The sequence below is a fragment of the Hyperolius riggenbachi genome, chromosome 12 (assembly GCF_040937935.1).
Source record: "Hyperolius riggenbachi isolate aHypRig1 chromosome 12, aHypRig1.pri, whole genome shotgun sequence".
NCBI lineage: Eukaryota > Metazoa > Chordata > Amphibia > Anura > Hyperoliidae > Hyperolius > Hyperolius riggenbachi.
The window spans coordinates 71,037,166-71,053,263 of record NC_090657.1 but is presented as its reverse complement, the minus strand read 5'-3'; the positions used below and the strand labels follow the sequence as shown (position 1 = coordinate 71,053,263).

General features: G+C 44.3%; 1 protein-coding gene across 5 annotated transcripts in view; it reads left to right on the top strand.

Annotated features, from left to right (window-relative positions):
* CPNE1 (copine 1) overlaps positions 1-16,098 on the top strand; it is a 186,927-nt gene that overhangs the window by 145,011 nt on the left and 25,818 nt on the right. For 4 of the 5 annotated variants that reach the window (XM_068263637.1, XM_068263639.1, XM_068263636.1 and 1 more), the window contains 3 exons: positions 1,366-1,455; positions 12,392-12,490; positions 15,299-15,385. In XM_068263637.1, coding sequence (XP_068119738.1) covers positions 1,366-1,455; positions 12,392-12,490; positions 15,299-15,385 — 276 coding nt within the window. Of the gene's footprint in view, positions 1-1,365; positions 1,456-12,249; positions 12,346-12,391; positions 12,491-15,298; positions 15,386-16,098 lie in introns of all 5 variants that reach the window. The other variant, XM_068263634.1, reaches the window with a different exon arrangement.

The window sequence follows — 16,098 nt, the reverse complement described above, 5'->3', positions numbered from 1 at the left end:
TGCCAATCTGACGAGTGTATGGGCATAACTCAAATTAAATACTCTGCAGCTGATCACTTTTTGCAAATGGGTCTTTGACCCTGAAGTAAGGTAAACAATATAAACCTTACATTGGTTGTCCCTGAAGTAAGGTAAACAATATAAACCTTACATTGGTTGTCCCTGAAGTAAGGTAAACAATATAAACCTGTACATCAAAGGTCCCCTTCAGCGAAATCTGATAAGCAAATTATTAACTGTTAATTGCGTCACTAGAGATTTGCTTTATTTTTGTCACTCTCCCCCCCCCCCCCCCCCCCCAAAAAAAAAAAAAAAACCACCAAGCAGTAGTCCATTAATATGCTGGATTGCTAGACCGGCTAATGTGTAAGTTTGGCTAATTGTACATTATTTGGACATTAGGTAATCTCTAATTGTCTACTTTCATTTGCCCAGTTTGTTGCGCAGGTTTACTTTACACTGCATACACACCTTTTGATGTTTCCCGTTGGGGATCGGGACCTGACCCTGTGGGGAACATAGCTGGGCTGCACAGACACAAATTCATCTGTATAGCTGACAACCTGCTTTTTTGCTATGCGGAGGAACGAAGGAGTAGCTGCGTGTACAATTGAGTTGGCCGGCGGATTGCTTGTCAGGCAGGGGCTGTACACATGCCGACTTAAGTCATGCATATGTACGTAGCTGAGTGAGCCTAAAGTGAGAGGGGATATGTATCCTGGCCTGTTTATTTTCTTTTAAACAATGCACATTGTCTGGCTGTCCTGCTGATCCTCTGCCTCTAATACTTGAGCCATAGACTCTGAACGAGCATGGTGATGAAATGTTTCTGACTGAAGTCTGACTTTATTAGCTGCATGCTTGTTTCCGATTGGTAATTCAGACACTACTGATGCCAAAAAGATTAGCAGGACTGCCAGGCAACTTGTATTGTTTAAAAGGAAATAAGCATGACAGCCACCATATGCTTCCTTTTAAATCCTCTAATGTGTATTTAAAAATCTGCATCCCCTTTTGGAGAGTTTCTCCCTGACTTCCTGTCCCCAGGACCTCCACGGAGCTTTGTGGCTTTAATGTGAAAGTTGGTAGTCTCTGAGACCAGAAGTCACCTGTTGTAAAGCTGGTCAGATTCAAACTCTTCCCCAATGTACAAAAATCTATTTTATTTGTTGCTGTCTCGGTCATTCTTGAAGTAATTCCCCCTCTTGTTTTCTGGCTAGGAAGTGACAAAAAACTCTTGTGGGAACACATGACAGTGATAACAATTCAGTAGAATGTCTGACCACTAACGAACCATACAATAATGTAATTTCTTACTGACTGTATTGGGATTTTGCCTTTTATGTGTTTCTTGTGTTCTCTCAGGTGGTGAAGAACAATCTGAATCCTTGCTGGAAGAGGTTCAGCGTTCCCTTGCAGAGTTTATGCGGTGGGGACTTGAATAAAGCAATCAAGGTTAGAAGTGACAGTTTCTTTTCAGTCCAGACCTACTTCGATTATCACAAATTCTCACTGATAAGGAATCCAATCCATAAAACTCTTGCTTGGCAGAGAACAGCTTTTAAGTGCAGGCAATAGATAAAGGTGAATAGGTCATGTACAGTGGGTTGCAAAAGTATTCAGCTCCCTTGAAGTTTTCCACATTTTGTCATATTACTGCCACAAACCTGAATCAATTTTATTGGAATTCCAAATGAAAGACCAACACAAAGTGGTGTACACATGAGAAGTGGAACGAAAATCCTACATGATTCCAAACATTTTTTTACAAATAACTGCAAAGTGGTGTGTGCGTAATTATTCGGCCCCCTTTGATCTGAGTACAGTCAGTTGCCTATAGACATTGCCTGATGAGTGCTAATGACTAAATATAGTGCACCTGTGTGTAATCTAATGTCAGTACAAATACAGCTGCTATGTGCGGGCCTCAGAGGTTGTCTAAGGCCCAGTGCACACTGGGCAGATCCACCGGCCGCATCCGCTTGAAAATCCGCGTGGCTAATGTATCTCTATGGGCTGGTGCACACCGGCGGTTTGAGGTTTTTGGCAAGCCGCAAACGTGCCTCTTGCTGCACGTTTGCGGTTTGCTTAAAACTTCAAACCGCCGGAGATAAATTAGCCACGCAGATGCTGATGCGGCCGGCGGATCTCATACAAAATCCGCTCGGTGTGCACCCGGCAAATATCGGCTCTCTGCTTCCAAAACCGCTAGCGTTTTGACTATCTGCTAGCGGTTTTGGTGTGCACTGGGCCTAAGAATATTGGGAGCAACAACACCGTGAAGTCCAAAGAACACACAAGGCAGGTCAGGGATCAAGTTATTGAGAAATTTAAAGCAGGCTTGGGCTACAAAAAGATTTCCAAAGCCTTGAACATCCCACGGAGCACTGTTGAAGCGATCATTCAGAAATGGAAGGAGTATGGCACAACTGTAAACCTACCAAGACAAGGCCATCCACCTAAACTCACAGGCCGAACAAGGAGAGCGCTGATCAGAAATGCAGTCAAGAGGCCCATGGTGACTCTGGATGAGCTGCAGAGATCTAAAGCTCAGGTGGGAGACTCTGTCCATAGGACAACTATTAGTCATGCACTGTACAAAGTTGGCCTTTATGGAAGAGTGGCAAGAAGAAAGGCATTGTTAACAGAAAGCATAAGAAGTCCCGTTTGCAGTTTGCCACAAGCCATGTGGGGGACACAGCAACCATGAGGAAGAAGGTGCTCTGGTCAGATGAGACCAAAATTGAACTTTTTGTCCAAAATGCAAAACGCTATGTGTGGCGGAAAACTAACCCTGCACATCACTCTGAACACACCATCCCTACTGTCAAATATGGTGGTGGCAGCATCATGCTCGGGGGGGTGCATCTCTTCAGCAGGGACAGGGAAGCTGGTCAGAGTTGATGGGAAGATGGATGGACCCAAATACAGGAAAACCTTGGAGACTGCAAAAGACTTGAGACTGGGGCGGAGGTTCACTTTCCAGCAGGACAATGACCCTAAACATAAAGCCAGGGCAACAATGGAATGGTTCAAAACAAAACCTATCCATGTGTTAGAATGGCCCAGTCAAAGTCCAGATATAAATCCAATCGAGAATCTGTGGCAAGATCTGAAAACTGCTGTTCACAAACGCTGTCCATCTAACCTGACTGAGCTGGAGCTGTTTTGCAAAGAAGAAAGGGCAAGGATTTCAGTCTCTAGATGTGCAAAGCTGGTAGAGACATACCCTAAAAGACTGGCAGCTGCAATTGCAGCAAAAGGTGGTTCTACAAAGTATTGACTCAGGGGGCTGAATAATTACGCACACCCCACTTTGAAGTTATTTATTCGTAAAAAATGTTTGGAATCATGTACGGTTTTCGTTCCACTTCTCACATGTACACCACTTTGTATTGGTCTTTCACGTGGAAATCCAATAAAATTGATGCATGTTTGTGGCAGTAATGTGGCAAAATGTGGAAAACGTCAAGGGGGCCGAATACTTTTGCAATCCACTGTATTTCAGCTTGAGGACACTTAAAGACTGTATCATGCAGCTGAGACCATAAAACCTTTAAAGAGACACTGAAGCTAAAACAAAATTGATATAATGCATTGGTTGTGTAGTACGGATAATTACTAGAACAATAGTAGCAAAGAAAATGTTCTCGTATTTTTATTTTCAGTTATATAGTGTTTTTGTAACCTTGCATCATTCACTAATATTTGCAGTTTACACATTACTCGGCATTCGAAATGGTTTTACAGAGCAGGCCAGTGAGCTATGAACCTGTCCTCTGGAGAGAAAAAGAAATTGCTGACTGACAGTTGAGATAACAAGCTTCAGAAGACACAGCTCTCTGTGACTTTGAAAGTCGTGGAGCTCAATGGCTCTTTTGCATAGATATCTGGAGTTTAACTCTTACATTAGACATATGTCTCTGCTCCTAATCTTTTATTTCTTAGCTGTACTACACATACAAATCATTTATATGTTTTTGTTTTTTTTCGCTTCAGTGTCTCTTTAACTTAACAGGTTTCAAACAGAAAATAAAACAGGGCATTCAAAAACTCTAAGCTCACTTTGACATCTGCTGGAAGAGAGCGAAGGTGCCCACTAATGATACTATCTTAATTTCACAATCTTGCCACTTAATATGTATAATATGGGCACTACCTAAAGTACGTACGTGTGTGTGTGTGTGTGTGTGTGTGTGTGTGTGTGTGTTTCTTAGTTTACCCTTCTACTACATAGATTTGGTGAGATTGCATCATTAGTGGGCACCTCCACTTTGGTTATTCATGTTAGCCCACAACTCCAATTGGCCACATTCTGCGGTGCATTGGAAATATCAAGTAAATTGTGTAGATAAATTTTGGGAAGACCGGCAGGTCTGAATATGGTGTTAACCAGCAGCATGGTTGTGTCCATCTGCACCTTGCCCGCTCTCAGCCTTTAGTCTGTTTGTCATTATGTTCATAACGTTGCCAAACGGGACATTCACCTCGAAAGATCTACAAACTCAGACTAGGCAGGTCTTTTACAACATCCATAAAATTGCAAACTATAATAAGACTTCACTGGTTTCCAAAAAAAACCAACCTCTCCAATAATGTAACACACGATGGGCCCGATCCAATTTTTACTTTTTTTTTTTTTTTTTTTTTTTCCTAGGAGATAATTTTCATCTTCTTTTTAAAATAACTTTTCAGGACCAAAAAGTAGGTGGAAAAAGTGCTGCCAAAATTATTCTGAGGAATTTCTTGCTTGCTGGTGGCTTAAAGGGAACCAGAGATGAACGTTTCACACAAAATAAACATATCAGTCAATAGCTTGTAAAGAATAAATGCTCTACCTGATAATTTCGCCACTCTGGTGTGCCTTTTTTAGTGTGTTTTTATCCATTATTGCTCCAGGAAAAATCAAATATGGCTGCCGGCTCATATTCCTTCTGCTTCCGGGTTATGAGTTGTTCTGGATGTGCTGTCTAGGCTATATGAGATTAGGCTGCTACGTAGGCTATGTGCTTTCATTTCGGTATGATGTGCAACTGCCTGTAGGAAGTGTCTCTCATAGGAATGAAACTGCAGTCATCATTAGTATCTATGCTGAGAGCACACAGAGCACACAGATCATATTGCAGGCTTGCAGCCACACTTGTCTGTTTCAGAGATTCTCTCTCAGCAGCAGCAGCCCCTCCCATGTCATCACAGCTCTCAGTATGCAAAGCAGGAAATTTGAGCCAGGAGGTGGCAGGCTTGGGCTTGAAAAGACTCCACAGAAGAGTGACTCAGCTATAATGATTCCAGGTCAAACCTAGACGGAGCCAGTCGGGGATTCTTATCACAGCCGCTAATAGACTAATTAAGCAGATAAGAATGAAACTAAAAGCAGGGTAGGTGTTTACTGTCATGTTCCCACTGATAAATGTAGTAAAATACATGAGGGTGCTTCATCTCTGTTTCTCTTTAAAAGGCAATATACTTATAATGTGAAAATATCACCTTGGAGAAAATGTAGGATGAAATCCTAAGCCTGATCCTATTCACTTTTTTCTCCTAAGGTGGCAGTGTTAGTGTTCCTTTTAGTTCCTTTACAATCTTTGATTAGCCTCTTTAGTAGAAACAAGCAGATTGGTGCCCGTTGGGACAAAGAAAGCATGTTCATAGATCTGCTAGCAAATTATGGTACTTGTATTTCATTACATCAACCGAACAGCAGATTGGCTATCACCTGATTTAACAATGATTGTTCAGCAGAGGAGAGGTGGAGGTTAGTATTAGGCAGAGGATAGAAATTAGGTTACTGTAGGCACAGGAGAGATGGAGGTTAGTGTTGGGCACAGGAGAGATGGTTAGTGTTGGGCACAGGAGAGATGGTTAGTGTTGGGCACAGGAGAGATGGTTAGTGTTGGGCACAGGAGAGATGGTTAGTGTTGGGCACAGGAGAGATGGTTAGTGTTGGGCACAGGAGAGATGGTTAGTGTTGGGCACAGGAGAGATGGTTAGTGTTGGGCACAGGAGAGATGGTTAGTGTTGGGCACAAGAGAGGAGATTAGTGTTGGGAACAAGAGAAGAGAAGGTTAGTGTTGGGCACAGGTGAGGTGGAGGTACGTGTTGGATACAGGAGTGGTGGAGGTTAGTGTTGGGCACAGGAGTGATGGAGGTTAGTGTTGGGCACAGGAGAGATGGAGGTTAGTGTTGGGCACAGGAGAGATGGAGGTTAGTGTTGGGCACAGGAGAGATGGAGGTTAGTGTTGGATACAGGAGAGATGGAGGTTAGTGTTGGATACAGGAGAGGTGGAGGTTAGTGTTGGACACAGGAGTGATGGAGGTTAGTGTTGGATACGGGAGAGGTGGAGGTTAGTGTTGGGCACAGGAGAGATGGAGGTTAGTGTTGGATACAGGAGAGATGGAGGTTAGTGTTGGATACAGGAGAGGTGGAGGTTAGTGTTGGACACAGGAGTGATGGAGGTTAGTGTTGGGAACAGGTGAGGTGGAGGTACGTGTTGGATACGGGAGAGGTGGAGGTACATGTTGGATACGGGAGAGGTGGAGGTTAGTGTTGGCCCCAGGAGTGATGGAGGTTAGTGTTGGCCCCAGGAGTGATGGAGGTTAGTGTTGGCCCCAGGAGTGATGGAGGTTAGTGTTGGCCACAGGAGTGATGGAGGTTAGTGTTGGCCACAGGAGTGATGGAGGTTAGTGTTGGCCACAGGAGTGATGGAGGTTAGTGTTGGGTACAGGAGTGAGGAGGTATGGAGGTTAGTGTTGGGCACGAGAGGGGAGGTTAGGGTTGGGCACGGGAGAGGGGGAGGTTAGTGTTGGGCACGGGAGAGCAAATTATAAAATCTACCTCTGCGTAGAGGGAGCAGAAAAGAAATACTGCTCATGCGTGGCGCAGTATGTCCGGGTTTGAGGTTGCCGAACTTGCCCAGGAGAACGGGGCAGACCGGAAAAGAGCGGCGGAGGACGGAGAGGAATGGGAGGCGCAGTGAGTATTTGATTATGTCCCCCCCCCCCCCTACCCAGTACAACTTCAGATTTTACCAGATGCTTTCACATCTGGTATCCTTTAAGTAAATGTCACATCCTGTGAATTCATATTCACTGGATGTAAGATGACAGCAGGCACCGCCCATTTTCTGTAGATACTTGCATCAAATTTCAGTACAGTTCTAAAGTATTTTGTATTCAATAACTTGATGAGCAGGTTTTGAACTTGTAGTAGTGTCAGAGATCAGCATGTCCCGTGCTGCAACATGCAATGTAGGCACCATGTAAAGAGGCACAGTAAAGTTTTGGCCATTTATGGTGGCAGACTTCTTTATTAGTACCTACAGGCACAAGGTCCCATATGCAATTAACGTTTTCTCCTGAGTTTTTTTTTGTCCTAGGTGATATGGTCACACCTCTTCATAAAATGCCTATTAAAATGCCAGCAAGCAAGAAAATACTCCAATGTGGGTATGACACAATTTTTTTTTTTTTTTTTTTTTTTTGTCATACACAGCAGAGAATGCCACACTTCCAGATCAGCCAGCACTTGTACAGAACTCTCCTCCCTAGGATCCAGCGCTGCATTTTTTCCTCAAATCCTCCAGAGTCTATATGGTGCGATTGTTGTCTGTTGTCATGTGACAGATGGAGAACTTGCCAGAGGGATCTCATGGAGCAGACTGTCTGGATGCCGTGCTGATGAGTATTCAGCTCTGCTGTGCGATCTGCAGTAACCCGCTCGGGACTACCGATGGTCCTACATATGGGCGAAGGTGTCAACTGCATACCACCCTGTCTGTTTTGTGTACTCTAACTTGTCACATTTTAACTTTAACACTCTGGTTACATGTATGCAGATGTTCCACTCACCATAAACTTTATGGTATAGTGGAAGAGTGTTTACGTCACTGCATGGGAGGGAATTGGAAGCATACCGTCCTTTGAGTTTAATCTGGGGGGAAGGGGGGGGGGGGTGAACTGCATGGACGATCAGGTTTTCCCTGAGGTTGGTGGAGGATATGACAATACTGAGGTAGGGGAAGAGAATGACAGGGTGGTAGACAATACTCACCCAAGTACATAAGGCAACCTTTCATTTCTGAGCATTTGTTGCTGTGGGAACACTTTAACCTTTATATGTTGGCAGTTACTCAGGGGGACACAAATGGGCAGAAGTGTTCAACACTGTCACATTCATCATTACAGCTTGTGCAGCAAAGGCACTAAGAACACAGCTGGGCAGATCAACCTGGTTTTGTGCATAAAGTAAATATTCATTATTTTTTTTATTTATTTATTGTATTTATAAAGCGCCAACATATTACGCAGCGCTGAACATTAATTTAGGTTACAGACAATATTTAGGGGTGACATACAGCAATATGACAATACAGGAATACAAGAAAACCAGATCACACAGCACAGTAGGAGTACAAGGTAATGCTTAGTCACTGGATGGGAGCATGGAGATTAGGCAAGCTGAATTCACTCAGATGCATAGCATGGGTGCACAGTAATGGAGGTGCATGATCAAGTAGGACACAAAAGGAGGAGGACCCTGCCCAAAGGCTTACAATCTAGAGGGAGAGGTAAGGACACGAACGGTAGGGGACCAGAGTTCAGCTGTAGGTTTGGAGCACTTGTGAGGGATAGTAGGCCAGAGTGAAAAGGTGAGTTTTGAGGGCTTTCTTGAAGATGTTGGAGAGGCTGTCCTAATGGGTGGAGGTAGGGAGTTCCATAGTGTTGGAGCAGCTCTTGAGAAGTCCTGGAGGCATGAATGGGACTGGTTGATGCAGGCGGCGGTTAGACGAAGTTCATTGGAAGAGCGGAGTGAGCGGCTAGGTGTGTACCTCTGAGTAAGATCGGAAATGTAGGTTGGACAGGTTTTGTGGACAGATTTGTAGGACAGATACAGTATCTTGAATCTGATTCTGGACTGGATAGGAAGCCAGTGGAGGGATTCTAGGAGGGGATCTGCCGTGATGGAGCGATGGGAGCAGTGGATAATTCTGGCTGCCGCATTCATGATGGACTGCAGTGGGGCTGTTCAGGTCATAGGGAGACCAGAGAGCAGGGCATTGCAGTAGTCAAGGCGGGAAATTATGAGGGCATGGATGAGGAGTTTGGTGGTGGCAGAGGTCAGGAAAGGGCGAATCTTACAGATGTTACGAAGGTGGAAGTTGCAGGACTTTGTGAGGTTTTGGATGTGGGAAGTGAAGGATAGTGCGGAGTCCAGGGTGACGCCCAGACAGCGGGCTTGAGCGGTAGGGCGAATGGTAGTGTGGTTAACAATGACATGCACATCTGGGAGGTTCGTGAATGGCCGGGGTGGGAAGATCATAAATTCCGTTTTTGTCTAGATTTAGTTTCAGGAACCTAGCGGACATCCAGGAGGAGATGGCTGATAGGCAGGAGGAGACCTTGTCCATGGTAGTGGTGGATATGTCAGGGGTGTGGAGGTGGATCTGGGTGTCATCTGCATACAGATGATAGTTAAAACCCATGGAGCAGATAACCTTGACAATGGAAGATGTGTATAGGGTGAACAGTAGGGGGCCAAGGACCGAACCTTGGGGGACTCCCACCGAGAGGTGGTTGGGGGTGGACGAAGGCGGTCGTGAAGGAGGGGTTGGAGAGGTAGGATGAAAGCCAGGACAGGGCGAGATCGTGAATGCCCAAGGACTGGAGGGACTGGAGGAGTAGGGGATGATCTACTGTGTCAAAAGCTGCTGAAAGGTCGAGGAGGAGAATGGAGTATTTACCTTCAGCTTTAGCTAAGGCAAGGTCGTTGACCACTTTGGTGAGAGCAGTTTCGGTTGAGTGGGCAGGGCGAAACCCAGATTGCAGTGGGTCTAGCAGTGAGTTGGCATTGAGGTACTGGGTCAGGGTATTATGATTGTATTATTATTTTATTTGTTTAACCAGATGAACTATAGGCTAAGTACGCAATTCTATATAGCTTGTGTAATACACTGTTTGATGTGCCATTGTCATTGCTTGTTAACCTCTGAGGTAAAGGCCATTTATTATATGGGGAATAGGAGCTTGAACTTTTGACCTGTGCATCTCCCGTCCTTATGCGTAATTGGTGGGCTGAGATTAGGCAACATGGCTATATGTTTTGTGGGTAACCTCATTTATGGGTGGCTCTATCAGGGCTGGTGCACACCAGAGCGGTTCTGAAGCGTTTTTTTTAAAACGCTTGCAGGGGGAAAAGCGCTGGGCTAATGAAAGTGAATGGGCTGGTGCACACCAGAGCGGTTTGTTTTTTCCGCAAACTCTGGGGCTGCAGCATTTTATAGATTTCTGAGGCGTTTCTGCCTCAATGTTAAAGTATAGGGAAGTGGGAAAACCGCTCTGAAAAACGCTAGATCAGAGCGGTTTTCCAGGCGTTTTTGTTACAGAAGCTGTTCAATAACAGCTTTACTGTAACAATATTTGTAATCTGCTACACAAACGCTCCAAAAACCGCTAGGCATGTGTAGAAAACGTGCCTAGAATCGTTCTGAAATCTGCTTCAAAAACCTCTAGCGTTTTGCAGATCTACTAAAGGTTTTTGGTGTGCACTGGGCCTTAGTGTGTGAGTGGAGCGATTTAGTTAGTTATTTGTGTGGGTATCCACAAATTGGTGCGATTTTAGGACAGGCTCAGGAGTTACTGTTCTAGAGGATTTGTCGTTTTCTAAATGTCTGTAGTCTTTTCACCAAAATATGTCCCATTGTTAATGTCAGTATTCACCTGTTGCCCCACTTCTCCTCCAACCCCCTGTAGGCTATTGGCTCTCTTGCCGGCTACTCGGACCGCTCTGTTCCTCTCCATCTGTGCATGCGCAGCCAGTAGCCCGGAGTCCAGTGCATTTAGGGCATGTTGCTGCACAGACACAGAACGATCCCAGCCACAGGAGCACGACCTAGATGCTGCATGGCCAGGGCCGCTATAGGCGACTTTACCTGATAATACGGTGGAGGAACGGCTCACGTCCTACAGAAGGAGGAAGTGGAGGAAGCCCCAATTAAAGTGGACCTAATTTTAGAACTTCCTGTCTCGTCATAAAAAACCCAAAACCGCATAATAACTTTTAACCACCTGAGGACCGCGGTGTTAAACCCCCTAGTGACCAGGCCATTTTTTACTAATTGGGCCACTGCAGCTTTAAGCCCGAGCTGCAGGGTCACACAACACAGCACACAAGTAATTCCCCCGATTCCCCGCTCCCCCCCCCGTCTATGGGCCCGTTCTCATTTGGGCGATTTTGCACAAAAACTCTAAACGCAAATGTGTAGCCTGCACCATTTTCAGGCGATTTCCCGGCGATCGTGTTTTAGTGCTATAGAAGCGCAAAACGCGATCGCTAAAAAATCGCCAGGTGTGAATGGTGATTTTTTTTTTTTTTTTTTTTTTTTTTTTTTTTTGGGGGGGGGGGGGGAGCGTTAATCGACAAACGCCAGAGCAAAATGCTAGCAAAATCGCTAGCGTTTTACGATCAGCAAGTGTGAATGGGCACTTAGGGTTGATTTCTGTGTGTTTTCCTTGTCTCCTGTGCAAGACTTTAGGTCTGATTTTAAGTATAAATGCTTATGTTAATTACATCTCAGGTACGCATTAAAGTAAACCTGAGATGTAGGGAAAAAAAAATACATAGGCTTTCTACGGCCCTGTTCAAGCTCATCGTCCTCTCGCGACCCTCCACTAGGCAGCCTTGTTATTCAGCCATCTGGGGAGGGGGGTGGGACCGCGCATGCTCAACCGCACGTGGGCCTCCTATCGCATTACCATTGCCAGGAGCATTCTGTGCCTGAGCAGTACACTCCCAGCAACAGGAGCACGTGCAGCCGGGCTGCGCCTATGTCAGGTGGCCCTGACTGGCTAAATTACCGGGCCGTCTAGTGGAGGATCCAGGTGGCCTGGGAGGATAGCGAGGGACCGATGAAGGGGGCTGGGCGAAGCCCCAGGTGTGTGTGTGTGTGTGTCTATAAAATAAAATTATATTTAATTTTTTTTTCTTCTTCTTAGGTACACTTTAAGAGTACAGGTGGGAAGTGGGAGAAATGTGACGAGTATATTTTTACGCGTCTTGGCTGCATGATATAAAAATATCCTCTAAGTGTACTTGTCATTTATTTTAATGTCAGAACCTAATAGAATAGCCTGCACATCAATTCGTATTTCCGAAATGACAGATTCACTCGAAAGATTCCAAAAAATACACACACACACAAAAAAAAAAAACTGTTGGCAAGTCGTTTTTTTATGTATCTGTTTCAATGTCAGGTCTCAGTTAGCGATCACGATGACAGCTCCAGCTCCGATCTCATAGGAGAATTCGAGTGTGTGACCTCCAAGCTGCTGGAAGCGCAGTCGCAGCCGGTGAGCCAATGACCTGTCTTCTCACTGCGTGCCTCTCTCTCTCTAGGTTCACTGTACAGATTATGATAGCGATGGCTCTCATGACTTGATAGGGATATTTGAGACTAACGTGTCTCAGCTGCAGAAAGCAGAAGGAGGCACTCCGGTGAGCTCTTTGATATTTTTTTATTTTTTAAGACAAAATTACTCAGTCATTTCTACTACTATTCTCCTTCTCTGCTGGAATGGGTGCATTGCCATGTCTAATCACTGCATGTCGGTTGCAAGCCTTTGGCTTCTTCAAATAAGCATGCACATTTTTGCACTGTGCGATGGATGGTGCTGGAGTGTGTGCAATGCAAATTAACTTTTACCTATTTAGGCATTATCTTTTTCTTAATCAGAAAAAATATGAAATTAACATTTTTTTTTTCCTTTTAGAGCTCCACTTGCTGGTTTTATGTATCTCTTTGCAAATTTTTACTGCTGTAAAATGTATATCAGTCCATTTACCTCCTGAGCAGTAACCCTGGGTCAGGCTCTGGCCAGAAATCAGCAGCTAAGAGTGGTAACCTAGAGCCAGACTCATGGTAGCTACCAGGAGGTATATGCAGAGTCTTAGTGCAGCAGGCGTTTGTAACTCACCTCCCCCGGGATTCAGATGTTGGCAGCCATTCTTCCGGTCCTCTGAGCTCACAATTCCTCTGGTGAGATTGCCCTCCGTCGTCATGATGACAGACCGCGATCTCACTATAGAGGTAGAGTGCCACCTAGTGGACACGGGGAGAATTGCAGGGCTGGATCCAGGGGAGGTGAGTAATGTGCTTGGCTCCCCTAGATCTATGCTGCGGTATGATTTTTTTTTTTTTCCCCCTCCCTGCTTTTAGGGTCTAATAGCTTGTGAAAAAATGAGACCGCTTTTAGACCCCTAAAATCCGGAAGTAATCCTACTGCTAGGGAGGTTAATAAAAATAATTTTATAGTTCAGAAACTCTCCTGGAGGAGAGTTCATGGAGAGGCATGTGGTTGATTAGCGTATGCACTGATTTGCCTAGATTTAAGTGGGCTGCGGTGGACCCATTCTTCCAAGAATGTTTTCAACTTGCCCCTATCCCCCTTGTTGTGTCAAGCGATCCACCTGGCAGATAAAATACAGCCTGGCACTGGCCCAGGGCATTGTTCTATCCACCTGCCCTACCCAATCTGTGACACTCCTCGTACGCCGTTTTGCCCTCCTTCCCCTTGCACCCTGACCAATCCATTCCTCCTCTTCCCCCCCCCCCCCCACATAGCCACAAGAAGCATTGTTGGCCTGGAGGCTATTAACGCATCTGTACATCCTGGGCTGTAGCCAAAGGGATTGAGTCCCGATCCCTGCTGCCGACTGACTTTGTCCATGTGTACAAGGTTTTAGTGCTTTACTGGCTGTTCAACATTCTGGCTTTCTGTGTAGGTTAAAATAGGACATAGGAGTGAGGCATAATCACACGATCTCAACCTGCCATTCGGTTACATGATTCATGAATAATTCTCCAGGAAAATTTCTGTAGAATAAATTGCTTGATTGATTGGCAGGTAACATAGGGTGGTTATACATGCATAGATTGCCTCCCATTCCCAATGTGGTAAACAGATATATCTCTCTGTTTTGAATCTGATCAGAGGGATTGATTCCTATCACACACATCCTATCGATTTTTCAGCATAAAAAATATTAAAAATCAAACCGCAGCGTTGAAGCTATGAGCCATCTGCCGCTGCTTCCACAACCACTAAGATTTTCCGTCCAATCAATAACTTAGACTGATTTTTGGTAAACATCTGTCAAAATTGTTATCAATCTGACATTTTGTGCAATAGCCTTAATTATAGTTATTGAATCTGCCAGGAATTGAATGGGAAAATGGATGTGTATGGCCAGATTTAGCCTCTGCAATGTCTTGTTTACTATTGTAGTAGATCATGACACTTTGGCTTACCTGCCCATTTTTAACCAGCAAGTGGAGCCCTCCAAAAGTTCAATTGTAACATTTTGTGTTTTTAATATATTTGGAAACAGAAGACAAATTAGATAATGTTAATGTATTAAAACTCTCTCTATATATTCTCTAGTGTGTTGCTTAGGGATGTAATTTTTGTATTGCTGTCCTAAACTGGAAATTCAACTATTTAGAAAGCAAACATTTCACTCCTTTGCCATCAGTAAACATTTCTATCTCAAAATAATTTGTAGTTCCAGGCATTCAGGCTATTTTGAATTATTATAATATGCAAAATGTTTACTTCAGATAAAGTATGTAAAAAAAACAAGATTGACTACACTATATTTGGCTCTCCGGTTCCTAACAATTGATAAATGTTTAGAGTAAAGCAGTATGGTCACCACAAAGGTAACTACTGTATAGGCAGGTTGTGAGATTAGGCCTGTCCCAGGATTAAGAAGTCGCTCTCTGTAGATCAGGAAATAAAGGGGTAACACCCCTTCATACAATATTCCAATAAAGTACAGCTTGCATTGAACAATTTACAAAAAATGTCCATAGATGGAAATCTACAGTGGAGCAGCTCTGAGACCTCTTACTGCTGCCACGCCTCTGTTAAAAACTTCTAAGCCTCCTATCAGTCAATTAATGTGACGGATGGCTTTACTGATCAATAGGAAGTCTCCGGCATCCCAGTAACCTTACTTTGTCCCACTTGACACCATTACAGTAGAATCACTTTATAGTAAACTCAGTCCCCAGGACTCAACCATGCGCCTGTATGAATACACAATGTATGACGAATCCTGATATAGTAATTTTCTGATATTGTAAACTACTTGGCCCTTGGAGTTTTCTATAAAGTTATTCTACTGTACAAACAACCTCTGGAACTGCTTAAAAATTAGTTGTGCCATTTTCACTGTATTCCCCGAGTTTGCTCCAGAGTGACTTTGTTTGATGCCGTGTACTGTGCAATGTGTGTTGTGTAGGTGGAGTTCGATTGCATCAATCCCCAGAAGAAGCAGAAGAAGAAGGGCTACAAGAACTCTGGCGTCATTCGGGTCAAGTCTTGCAAGGTAAGCTTCTCCTCTTGATATGTTTTATGACCAGTTAAGAACATTTACAATGGATGCGTAGACAGATGCATAGGGAGAATATGAAAGTGTTCTCAGGAGATTGATCTAGTTTAGGCCAGAAAAATGATTGACTGCTGTGCACTGCATTTGATTCTACCTATATTCTTAGTCAGAAGCAATGGATTTGGGCCAAAAGAAAATCTATTTGGATCTTTCCTCCTTGTCCCTGCTGGTTCATAGGGCCAAAACAGTAGCTTGCCATAAAGTTCTCTTGATGACTAGCCCATGAGTCTTCTGCTGCTCCTTCAGTTCTCTCCATAACTATTATTTGGGGATCCTCCTCCAATTCTTTCTATGACCATACTCTGGGGCTTCTTCTCCTTCATTTCTCTCCTTGACCATCCTGTGGGGCTTGTTCCCATTCAGTTCTCTCTATGGCCATCCTGTGGGGTTTGTTCTTTCAGTTTTTCCTCCATGACCATCCCAGGGGGCTGCTTCTTCATGTATCTCCCTGACCATCCTGTGGGGCTTCTTCCCCTTCATTTATCTCCATGATTAACCTGGGAGGCTTTTTCACCATAACTATCCTTTCATTTTTCTTCCTATTCCCCTTAAAACGCTAGGAGGGGATCCCAGTAAGGGAAGTTAACATACAGTGGTCCTACTTTTGCATTAAGATGGAACATGTTGCCCTCACCGCTCATAAAGGGTTC